The sequence below is a fragment of the Mycteria americana genome, chromosome 5 (genome assembly GCF_035582795.1).
Source record: "Mycteria americana isolate JAX WOST 10 ecotype Jacksonville Zoo and Gardens chromosome 5, USCA_MyAme_1.0, whole genome shotgun sequence".
Lineage (NCBI taxonomy): Eukaryota > Metazoa > Chordata > Aves > Ciconiiformes > Ciconiidae > Mycteria > Mycteria americana.
Genome location: NC_134369.1, coordinates 67,623,905 through 67,636,286, shown reverse-complemented (window position 1 = coordinate 67,636,286; position 12,382 = coordinate 67,623,905). Strand labels below are relative to the sequence as shown.

The following is a 12,382-nucleotide window of genomic DNA, read 5'->3' as shown; positions in this document are numbered from 1 at the left end:
AACAGTTAGCAGTGTATCTTTGTCAAATCCGTTACAGGTTCTTTTTCTTATGGAACCAAAGTTAACAATTACCATGTTGAATATGGTCTGTCATCTTTTTTTTTTTTTTAATATATATTAACAGAAGTTAAGCTGCCTTTTTATAAAACTGAGTGTTTCAATCTTTTTAAGTTAAATTTGGACTGCACTTACAAAAAAAGTACTTCTGATTCCCAGAGATCATAAAGAAGCAGGGTGAAGGAGTCCCAGACTTAGTCCACGTGATGCGTACGTTAGCAACTGAGAGCATCCCAAACCTCCCGCCGGGGGGTGAATTGGCAAGCAAGTGAGTTCACATCAGTGTAAATGTGGTTTTTGATTTAAATCGAAACTTTACTGTAAGGCCACTCTTAAAAATGGGGGGAGGGAACAAGGGTACAGGACAAAAGGTGATGATCTGTTTTCCAGTTTTTATCACTCGGTTGTTCTGAATGAAAAGGACAAGCATAAGAACAGAGTTAACGATGAATCACTGCTGAAATTAAATGTCAAACTGTAGTTTTGGGAAGGACTGAGGGTTTTTTAAGGGTGGCCTGAGTGTGTCTGGTTTTTGTAATTAACTGGGTTTTCTGGGTGGGAGGTTACATTTGAAGATGCAAAAGTAATGCACTGACTTTAGTAGTTACTTGGATATGTAGTTCTACACTTCAGCAGGAAGTGATATGCATATGATGTTTTGCTTGGCAGCTTTCTTTTCTTGTCTCTAGCTAAAGCAATGTTGTAATTGCTTAAAAGTTTGCTTTTGTATCTCTCTGCTTGTGGCAAATCTGAAAACTAGAGAGAAGTGTATTAAAAAAGAAAAGTGGGAAGTTAAATTTACAGCTTTATATAGGCTGGCTTAGTCCTTGAAGACTTCAGTGTTGATGCTCTGTGGCTTCTCAAATTGATGTTCAGTCTTTAAGGAAGCAATGCACTTAGCTCGTTTGCACACTGAACCAAATGCTTTCTGGTTCAACAGATTGTTCATGAACCTGTGCTGTGCTAAAATGGATTGGGCACATGTGGTGCAGACTATATTTTTAACCCTTCAGAGTATGACTTTTGTATTGTTACATCAAAACATGAAGACTCTAGATATGACAGTGAATAAATGATAACTGAACTGTAAAAATGACTTCTACAAACCAAATTGTTCTTATATGAACTGTTTGGCTAGGAAAAGAAGAGATGGAATTTTATATATAATAGCAGCACCTACTTAGGATGTGTTGCTGTAGTCTTGAAGTATCGATGAGTCAGCTACTCATGAGATATGGCATACTACAAATTTATTTTTCTCAATCTCCTTTGGCAACCAGTAGCATCATGGTTGTGAGGAAGTGCTGAAGTGACTGACTTCTGTGGGATTTTGTGTCTTAGTGATGCTAGTTTGAATAGGGATTGATAGAAGTATGGATTTAATTGGATGTTAGTGTAACTCAAAGCACTACTGCCAGTTTGGAAGCAGAATAATGGTTTTCAAGAAACCTGCCTTTATTTAGAATCAGAGATACCTATTTCTTGAAAGATAAGGGAAACTTTCTAGTTCATAGGTACAATGTACTTTGTGTGTAATTGCCTGTTTTTATTGCTTTAAATTCAGCCTCCTCTTCTGTGCCCTATAATCATTCACTATGATGTTTATACTGCTGCATGGTAGTTCCTGACTTTTCAGTGTTATGGGATGATTGTAAAGCCTATCATCTGCTTTTTTTCTTCTAATGCACTCCTTTGTGATTGCTCTGCATGCATTCATGAGCAGTTGAAAGGTTGTTCTTTGAAGTTTGTTTTGTATCGCAGTTGTAGTCTGCTACTTTGTCATACTTGGTTCTGCAGAAGGGGATCTGGAAGAAAGTTGCTTTTCAAGTCCAACCTATAATTCCTGTCTTTTACTCCCCTCTTTCCTTCCTGCTCCCCCTCCAAAGTTGTTTCCTTATACACTGGGTAAGGCAAAGGCTTCCTCTTCCTTCAGCCTCACATTGGGGTTTTTTGAGGATCAGTTTTCAAGAAAACCTTTTCACTCTGTGAAAAAAAAAAAAAAAAAAAAAGCCACAACATGTTGCTCATTTACATGTTATTTGCAATTTTTCTATTAATATTTTATCAATATGTTTCCTATTAATATTTCTATCAATATTAGAAAAGCTGAGAATCCCAGAGATGAAAGTTAATTGCAAGCTATCTTAAATATGCTAAGTAAACTTTTTTAAAGGAGGAAACTGTCAAGGTGCCTGAATTAATTTTTTTAATATTTTTTTACCAGACAAAATTCTTCTCAGTCTAAACAAATGATATGTAGAACTGCAATTTGCAGTTTAAGTTTTTTTGGGAAAAGTTGCAGGAGAGTATTGGACATACCATTGTGAAAGAGTATTGCTTCAGAAATAATTTTTCCAGGTTTGCACATGGAAAGTACATTTCAGAATGTAACACAAAAAAATGTACTTCAGAATGCAATTTTTGTGCATCCAGAAAATAAAAAAACACTATTGCCCTATGAAAGTGCCGTAATACATGAAGTACTACTGCAGCGTTCATCAGATACATAAACGACCAGGGCACTCAACATCTATCAAGTTTTCTGACGCCCTTTTTCAAAGTCAAAAGACATAGCACCAAGCAGCATCGCAGCCTCATCTGAATGTCAGCTTGTGTTCTTCTCCTGCTGAACTCCGAGTGGTATTTAGCCTTGTTTTTCTTGAACCTAAAGGTTTTAAAGGATACGGTAGCTGTGTTCGATGTTTAATTTAGTGGTAACTTGCAGTAAACTTGGTTCTGTGAATTTAAAACCTTTTAAAGTTTGCATTTTAAATTAAAATTGTACATAGGGAATTTGACTTAAAAAAACCACAACCTTAAAATCTTGTGGGTTTTTTTTTGCTCTAGACGGAGTGTGATTGAAGCCGTTTATAACAGACTGAACCCCTACAGGAATGATGATACTGTAAGTATCCTTTTTCTTACATTATCTTTCCCCTCACTCCAATTATTTTAGCTGTTTTGTAAAGAAACATATTGCTAGTTCTTGTTAAAAGACCCCTTCCCCCAAAGAAGCAATAGCAATGTTGTGCTCTTTGGACTATGTTTTGTAATTGTTTTGTGCTGCCTTCTGCTGATAATAGTCTCAAAACTCCAGTATGGTTGATTCGTTTGTCCTCTGGAATTTCATTATTTGAATCCTGCCTGGGTTTCCAAATGTTTTCCTGCCAAATGGTGTGGTCATGTATCTCCCCCCCCATCATGAGAGTCATTTTTCCCCAAATATCAAGAAGAAAAAGGCTATACTTGTAGGTTGAACAGATTTGTAACTATCGGCTTTAAGGATATATTAATTTTCCAGATGGACTGTGTAAGCACTTTTATTCTTAAGCATAGAGCATTTTACAGTAAGGATACAGTTTAGGTTCTTATATGTCAGTAATCAGGGTGACATGAATCCACTGTCAGTGGGGAAAATGCCCCAAAACTCTAAAATGTGAACAGTGATCCCAATTGCAGTTACATCACTGGAAAGTACGTTCTGTCACCGAAAGTGCTGTACTTCATAAAGTAGTTAAATTGATCTGTCAGAAAAAATTACATGCTTAGATGTGACATAAGTGAAATGCATCCAGACATAAAGAATTGTGCATTGGCTTTACCACTGGGTGCTAGTTTATTTGGCAGTTCTCATATCTTTAGCATAAAAATTCCTAAATAATGGCTGAAAGAGCATGCTTTACCTTCAAAATACATTCTATAGTATCTTACTGTTCTACAAATGTACAGTACACAAACTTCTCTGTTTTGTGATGATGTTGGCAACTTGGATACAGAAATTTGCATACTGAATAGTTGGCATGCAGCTCCTGCGTTTTTACTCACTACTGCTTTTATTCTTCATCCTTGCACTTGAAACAAACACAGCCATTTTGGTCTTTCATATAATTGCTCTCCTTTGCTACTTCTGGTCTTGAGGAAAAAACTGGAGGTGGTACTTTTGCAAAGGGTAATTTTAGTGATTTTGGGTTTTTTTACTACACCTCCATGCCAACTGTTCTTCTTTATGGTTTGTAATGAATTCTGTGTGCAAGTTTGAATGAAGGGTGCAGAACTTCAGTGCTAAAAAATTGTCATATGTGGCATTGCTAGAGACTTAATTAGCCTCTTTTCTCTCAAAGGAATCAGTAAGGCAGTGCTTTTAAAGAGGACTAATATTTCTACCTCCTGCAGTCTTAGTAATGATAGGGAAGTGTAGCTGTGGAAGCACCAGCATACACTGTTGTTAAAGCCCATCATAGCCCTTAATTACTTAGGGAAAGGTAGCAGGTAATGCTGAAACAACCTAAGATTGCTGTGCAGAAGCAGTTTGCTCTGATGCCTGTGCTGCTGTCTTAGCTGTTGCTTCAGCTACCGAGCTGTGGTCCCACTTCTTAGTTGTCATGTTAACCTGTGTACCCAACTGATGAGGCATTACAGAAAGCTGAATATAGAACAATCTAAGCAAGGGAAAAGGAAACAGACATGACAAAGGCAAATGGATTAAGAAACACTTAATAGAATTAAATACTTGATTTGTACTAGGATTTTTTTTAACTGATAGTAGGAATCAGGTAAACATTTTCAGGGCTGTGGTAGTTACACAAAATCCACTTTTGCCTGTGGGCCTAAATGGACCAAATTTTAAGGATACTCAGGTATTGGATGCATGGTTGTAATGTCATGTAGTGTGGCCATACGGTTATGATTTAGAGCACGGCATGTCTCTGCTTCCAATTTTTTTCTTATATACATTTTTTTCTCCTTGCGGTTTTATTAGCATCCAAAATTAGGGTTTCCTGCAGTTGCCCAAACTACACTTCTCTAACCTTAAATTATAAGTGTTAAAATTGATCTGAATTATAACAGCGTGTCAGTTTATGACTGTATATCTTCCTATGCAGTGAGGGAGGGCTGAGAACACAAAAGACAGTAATGATAATAACAAATGGCATGAGGCACATCCTGCCCTTTTAACACACCTGTTAGTAAGTGTGTCTGTTTTGTATTACTTCTAACTACTCTGGGAATTCTTTGGAATAATGTTCCTAGGATATTATTTTGAGGATTGATTTTTGTCAGATTTTGAAATGTCGTGGTACTAATGCTGCGTTAATTAAGCATATGTGGGTTTTAGGTACTTCTTAAATGCTATTTCTGAAAGGGGAGAGAAAACAGACTCCTAAAATGATTTAAGTCTTTACCCTTTTCAGTCTGGATTATCCAGAAACTGCTGTAACTATGGGCACTCCAGACTTTAAAGGGTTCCTTCTTTTTTCTTTAAGGATTCTGCCTCAACTGATGATATGTGGTAAAACTGCTCATCTAGCTGTGGAGTTCACGTTTCATCCTTCAAATGAAAGTGCAGCCCAACCTCAGTGACCCTTCTTAACATCCATCCTCAACCTTAATTAAAGAAGGGAATATGATGTGTTGGTGAGAGTGACTACAGCAGTACGACATCTAGCCCAGGAACTGATCTTTTTTGTAAAACAGACTTCTGTAAACGTGATTTCAAACCATAATTCATCTTGTAAATCAGACTCCAGCAATTTATGTTGTATGATTTTGTTTTTGTAAAGTGCAATTGTCTTTGTACAAAATGCTCATATTTAATTATGAACTGCTTTAAATCACTATAACGGTTAGAAGAAATGTTTGGCTTGTGTGTTGCAACAATATATATCCCTTTAAATTCATGTTGTGGTTTTGGATTGCAAGGAGCAGCAGCCTAGCCAGCTAGGTGCTTAAGAGGTGCACAAAACTGTAAAGATAACTTTTTGGTTTATATGAAAGCTGAACTTGTGGGCAACTTACCAGAAATTACAGTGTGTGAATTTGCTTGGCAAAGGAAAAATAACTAAGAGTAGTGCACATTCTTCAACAAACGTATATCGTTTTCTTGAACGCACTCCTGCTCTCACATTGAGTTAAAGGGAGTTCTGATTTTGACTTCAGTGGGAGTTAAATCATGCCCTATTAATAGTATCATGTTCATATGCGTACAAACCTTGGGATTAGAATGCCTTGATTCTTTGCACCTCTTTTTTTCATTAACCCTTACCTGAAACTACTAATCACTGAGCACGAACAGGCAGCTTTCTACATACAGTAGGAGTCTGCAGCATTTTTACAATCCTGATTGGCTGGGTCTGCTGCTGTTCCAAGTAAAATACTTTGAATTCCATTTTATCAATAAAGCTTGATTTAACAAACAAGAAATTTATCCATAAATGTGTAATTCCTTTTTTCCTGCCTTTTAAAATGTCAGTGCCATTGTAAATGCTATTTTACTTGTGGAAGAATATTTTTATTAATTGGTAGCCCATTTTTAAAATGGGAAGGATTTTGATTATTGCCCAAGACATAGCCATATGCTAGAGGATGATGTGGGATTAATCCGTTACCCTATTTTTTACAAGTGTGGGTTTTTTCAGGCTTTTTGGTCATTTTTTTTTTCTCCCCACTGAAGATGTGCATTGGTTTGAATTTGCCTACTGTTTGATAAAAATACATTTGTCAAAGCCTGACAATCTTTAACATTTTATGGTGTGTGTTTTTAATTGACCCACTTACTTAGAATGAGAGACTAGTGGTTAAACAGTACTTGTGATTTGAGATATAGCATGTTGACAATATTTAACTGTTCGTTGGTTAAAATTCTAATTTAAAATTTTATAAGATAATAAACTAATTTGATTTAAGCTTAGCTTTCTCCCATTGAGCATACAAAAATTAAGTTTTCAAGTCAGTCGTGTTTGCAAAACTGCTGTTTTGTGCACCTTGTATTGTCTTTTTGGTTGAGAATATTGTATTTAATATGTAGTTTACTCATTTAGTAGGCAGACTCCCCAAAAGGAAAATCAGTAAAAGTAGATTGTAACATTTACTGCAGTTAAACAGAATCAAAACTTGGTGTATAATTACTTTTTAATAGGAAAATGTAGTACAATGCATTTTGCTATATTTGTCTTTCCCTAACTTTGAAATATACATATTTGTATATATAGCCTTAAAACTAATGCAGAGTTAGGGAACACTGAACAGTGAAAAAGTAACTTATAGTGTCTTGGAACTAAGTATAGTATATACCAGCAAACTTTTCTTTTATCCCTCTTGTCTATGTGGGGTGCTTAAACGTAACTTCATTGTATTCAGTTTGTAATCTGTTCAAGCATGAATGAAGAAAACATAAGCACTATTTGTATTTATAAATTTATAGCAATTTTTGCTTAAAGAACCAGTTCCTTACCTACCTATGAATAAATGCTTAAAATGTCTAATTTTGTTGTAGAGTGCAAAACTATAATAATGTTAAGTTATAGCTTCACAGGCACCTAATTAACAAGCATATTTAATAATACATGGCGTATTAGTGCAAAAAGCTAAACCTAATTTAGGATGAAGCAGATAAAGTTCTGTCCTTTTTCATAGAGACTAAAGTTTAGTTTTGGAAACTGCAAAACCTTGAACTGGACTGTGGAACCTTTGAATTTTAAACTTTAAAAATCGGAAGCAAAACTGTGGTGTGAAAAGCCATACTTCAAACCATAATCACTTAAACTGTCTCAGTGACAAATGATATATTTGAAGCCTCTTCTTATGAGGTCTCCTAAAGGTTGGAAAGAATAATTCTGCTATTGCTACAGGCGATGTAACTAGGTTTGAGGGTAGTGGAAGAAAGCCCGTTTCAGGCCTTTCTCTCTCCCGCCTATGTTCAACATTTTTATGAGGTCAGAGCACTGAATCTACTATGTATGCATAAACACTGCCATTTTAGATACAGGTTTTGATTACAAAATATACAAATTAAGTATATGAAGCATCCTAGAAAAGAGGCAAGCTGTACTTTTCACTGCTCTGAAAAGAAAAAGGCACTTTTGCACCTTTGTGCATCTCCTTGTTGCACCAGAAACTTTTTTTTAAATGCTAAAAACATTAGCACCTCAGGGGCAAGGCAGCAATTTTTTTTTTTTTAAAGTATTGTGTGCTATTTATTTCCCTCTTGGAAAAGATTCCTGTGTGGCAAAAATGAAAATTGTGTGATGTTAAAAGATGTATTTTTAAATACATGTTCAAATAGGATGGTCCCAATTTGCTTGTTTTTAAAAGGAAATGACATTTGTAAAGCTACTTTGCTTCGTATGCCATGCAACTTTGTTTTCCTTCTACATTTGACAGCTTCACTGGCTTCAGTTTCTGTGAGTTTTGTTATAGTCAGATTAAATGTTTCACTGATCGTTCTGGGAGAATACCTGTACTGCTTTATAGACAACTGTTTCAAATAATTCTCACTAATTCAGCATTGAAATATGTTCAAGACAGAGGCTTCTAAAATGTGTTTTAAAACCAATGTTGGATTAAGTAAATGCAATTACGTTAAGTAGGGTCCTAGATTTGCAAGGCTTTGTAAATCCATTGTGTCAATAGAGTCCCCTGTACACGTGGTGGGGCAGAAATCTGCAGGTCCTGTGCAAGTTATGAAGCCAGGGCCTTTTAGCTGGCTTGCCCTTACCTAGCCAGGAAGCAGCACCACAAAGACCTTGATGTGTGGCCGTCACTCATTTTAATCTTCCTGCCGAAGTCTGAATTGGAGAGAGAAATTTCATCTGCTTGCCATTAAACTACGCTGAATTGCGGTAATCCTAGGTTGTGTCATACTAGCAAGATGCCTGATGAGTATTAAGCAGCAGATGAGTAATGGTAGCACTTGCCTTGATTGTTCATGCAGGTGCCAAAGCTAATCATTTTAACATGTACTTAGGATAAACTGACTTCAGCATCCATTAAATTGTTTATTGAAAAGCTGGTACTGTCTCAACTAAAATCTGAGCCATTTTGCTCAGTTCAAGAATTGGAAACTTAAAAAGGTGATTTAACAAAATCAGGGAACAGTTTTCACTTCAATTGGTTTCCTGATAATCTCATCTTAATTTGTTACGCTGGGATAGGATAGACTTCCTGTTGCATTTCACTTTTTAGTAATTTATGAACTAAGGATATGGTTTCATGATCAACTTGCATCAAGACTAAACTATCGCTGTAAGTTTGCCCCTACTGCCCTTTTCGTGCCAGCAGTCATGCTTATGCGGCCATGCAGTTAGGAGGAAAAAAAAAAATCTGTACTTTTCAGCTGGGTGAGATGATAATCCAGCTGTGGGATGGTGGTACTAGGGCGAGATGCAGAGTGGGGAGCCAGGACTGAGAGCAAAGGAATGGTGGCACCACCCCTTCTGCCAGAGTTTGGGAAACCACACCCTAAACGCAGATAAATGATTGATCTGAGTATCGAAGCCTTTGCAGATCTTTCTCCACTCTGTACTTAAGACAAACATTTTGCTTTGGTAAACATTCTTTTTGTTAAAACTGGGATTGTGAGACTTTGGTTTTAATGTCGTCTTGTTTATGAGTTCCATGCTGACAAACTTATTTCCTGTTTGCGTTCTCTAGATGTATGTAGCTCTGTGGGGTGAGACAGCATGGCTGCCACAATTAGGTTTAATGATACGGTTGTTACAGTTTACCTTTTTCAATGTACCTCAGGATTTCGTCATGCTGAGATGTTCACCTTCATCTCTACCTGCACCTTCTTGAATTGCTTTCATTCGCAAATGACTTGGTATATTTAAATTTCTTGATATTTAAACTTGGCCATGTCTGTAACAGGCTAACCTTTAGTAAAATGTTACCCTTTTCCTCATCGTTTGGCAAATACGGTATTTTAATAACAAACCTGACGTACCTTGCATAGGTTCAGAAACAGCAAAACTGTGTAGAGCTGTACCTGACAGTTTTCTGTAGAAAATGGAGTTGTTACTCTGTGCCAAGCTTCATGAGGTGTGAAAATAATGTCTCCTAGATAACTAGTGGAGCTTCTTGGTCCTACAGCTATGTGTGCTTGAGATGATCATAACCCGAGCCTTTATATACCAATACAGGGTGTAAAGTCTCTACTTGGCTGGATAGATTTTTTTTAAACTCTTTAAATGGTAAAGAGAGGCTCCACATGTGAATTTCTAGGATGCTGTAGTGCATAAAATGAATGTCATTCCTGCTATAAGCTGTAAAAATGGAGCAAAATTTAAAAGTAACAATATGGGGCTGCATACTTTTGATTTACCTGTCTGTGAAATACTGATCAGAGAATCCGATCTGCTGGGGAGCTCTTTCTGAGCTGTCTCTGTGGAGTGCTTGCACGGTCTGCAGGTCTCTGCAGACCCAGGCGTGCACCTTCTGAATGTCTCCGTAGCCTTATTTTGCTTCATAACATTGCTTTGTAAATGAGGTAGCAGTCACCTGGGCCATGGCATTTGTTCACAGACGTTCAAGAAGCTGTAGGAAAGCTTAAAGCTTTTCTTTATTCTCATGGACCACTAAATGCTTCCAACTAAAAAAAAAGAATATACAGCATGCTAAAAGTTGAGTTTACACTATCTCCCACTGAAGACTCGTTTCTAGAAAAATCTACAGATATTTCTGCTATTTACTTAATATTTGAAAAAAATATCTGGAGCTTTAATCTCCTGATTTGTTTCAGAGTTGTTGACCTATAGTGACCTAGGCTTTATGCATATTCCTTGCTTTAGCTATGTTTTTATTTGATGTTCCTTTTCAGTAGCAGTAAACCAGATCCCCCCCGCCCCCCCCTCCCATGTAGACACTCTTCTAAAGTCTTTGCTTCCAAGCTAAGAGAACAGAAGTGATAACGGTGTCCTAGGGAAGGGGCTTGGGGGAAGCTTGCTTTAAATGCAACAACAACAACAAAACCCCTAACCTTTGCAGCCACAAAATCTGGGGAAGTGGGCTTAATGTTAAAAATGCCCTTTACAGAATTAATGAGATAGTTCTATTCTGAAAGTGTCAAAATTTCACTAGAGGTGGGATGACAGGTCAGATTCCTAGAGTATATGTTGTTTTATGCCTAGCCAGATTTTTACACTTAACTTGTACGGATTCCTGCCCAAATGCTTTTTAAGAAATTGCTAGACATCTGCTTTTTTCTACCCCCCTCCCCCCCCCCCCCCCCCCCCCCCCCCAAAATAAAACCAATGGTCCTTACTACTGTGTAACCAGCCATTTATTTGCAGGGGTGAGTGCTGTGTCAGATAGTAACATTTTCCTTCAAGAGCACTACATCTGCACTTCTCAGCTCACTCAATGACATTGAGCCAAAACCAAAATTCATTTTTTCTTCCATTAACTGTATGGCTCTGAAGAGCTGGTGGCAGCGTGGGTTTTTTTGCAGCTAAAGTAGGCAGGACTCTCCATACATATTGTGAGTAAGCCTCCAGAGTTGAAGGAGGTGCCATTGTTGTTTCTTTTGAGAAATACCTTTGAGAAGAAAAATGAGAAAGCTGAGACTGGTGGGTCATAAAACATTACATACTTCTATCAGTGCCAATAGACTAAGGTCCAGAGCTTAATTTGACTTGTGTTACTGAATTCAACCCAGTCTGAGCAATGGAAATACTGAGTAGCCGATTTCATTTTCACTCTTGGGATTTCAGGCTGAAGCACAGTATTTTTGTTCAAACTACAGGGGAAAATTAAATTAAGATAGTCTTAGGAAAATTAGGCACATACTTAACTTTACATCCTGCTGACGTTGATGAAGCTTCACTCACAATATATAAAGTTCGCACGTGTATTGTTGGAGCCTTAACTGTCCCACTTTTCTTGGAATGAAGAGGAAATGTAATCTTTATTCAGTTTTGGTTTTGAAAAAGCTTTTCAAAGCCAGAGGGAAGAAGGTGGTAATGTTAAAGCAAAACGTTAGATTAATTGGAGATAACAATTTCATAATTCTTTAAAAATGTAAGTCAGTGGTTTTTTCTTTTAAAACATCAGAAGGGCACAGTTTAAGAGGTTCAGTCTTTGATGTAGTGCTTTTAGCTGTAAAGAATAAATAAAAGGATGAAACCCCAAATGAGTTACCTGAGACGGAAAAACAATGAGACCCCAAAAATCTAGGAATAAATGTGCTGAATTTATGTAGCATTATTTCCATGTCCAGTGATGGACCTACTGAAACTATCTTTGTCGGTGTTTTTAGGGGAACTTTTTATTCTTGCCGAGTGTTTGATGCTAGACTGGCAAGTCTGCTGCAATTTGAAATTTCCAGACTCTGAAACTGGAAACTGGGCATTACACAACAGAGTCCCCAGTACGTGAGATGCTGCAGTACCCGTTAGCACGCGTTCTGCGGGTTAATGCCGTGCAACTGTTTGATGCTGGAAGTTGGGATTTCCTAGCGTACGTTTTATTGCCCATGGTGTGATTCGCAATGACCTTGAGTACCAAGAGTTACGTTGTATTTATTAACCGGATCTAACTCTTTGGTGCCAGG

General features: G+C 37.2%; 1 protein-coding gene across 5 annotated transcripts in view; it reads left to right on the top strand.

The window, feature by feature from the left end:
- Window positions 1–11,081, top strand: part of PPM1A (protein phosphatase, Mg2+/Mn2+ dependent 1A) — a 33,474-nt gene extending 22,393 nt beyond the window's left edge. For 3 of the 5 annotated variants that reach the window (XM_075503806.1, XM_075503804.1, XM_075503805.1), the window contains 2 exons: window positions 217–325; window positions 2,905–3,013. In XM_075503806.1, coding sequence (XP_075359921.1) covers window positions 217–325; window positions 2,905–3,013 — 218 coding nt within the window. Of the gene's footprint in view, window positions 1–216; window positions 326–2,904; window positions 3,014–5,321 lie in introns of those variants that run through there. The other 2 variants (XM_075503807.1, XM_075503808.1) reach the window with 2 other exon arrangements.
- Window positions 11,082–12,382: the final 1,301 nt, after the last annotated feature.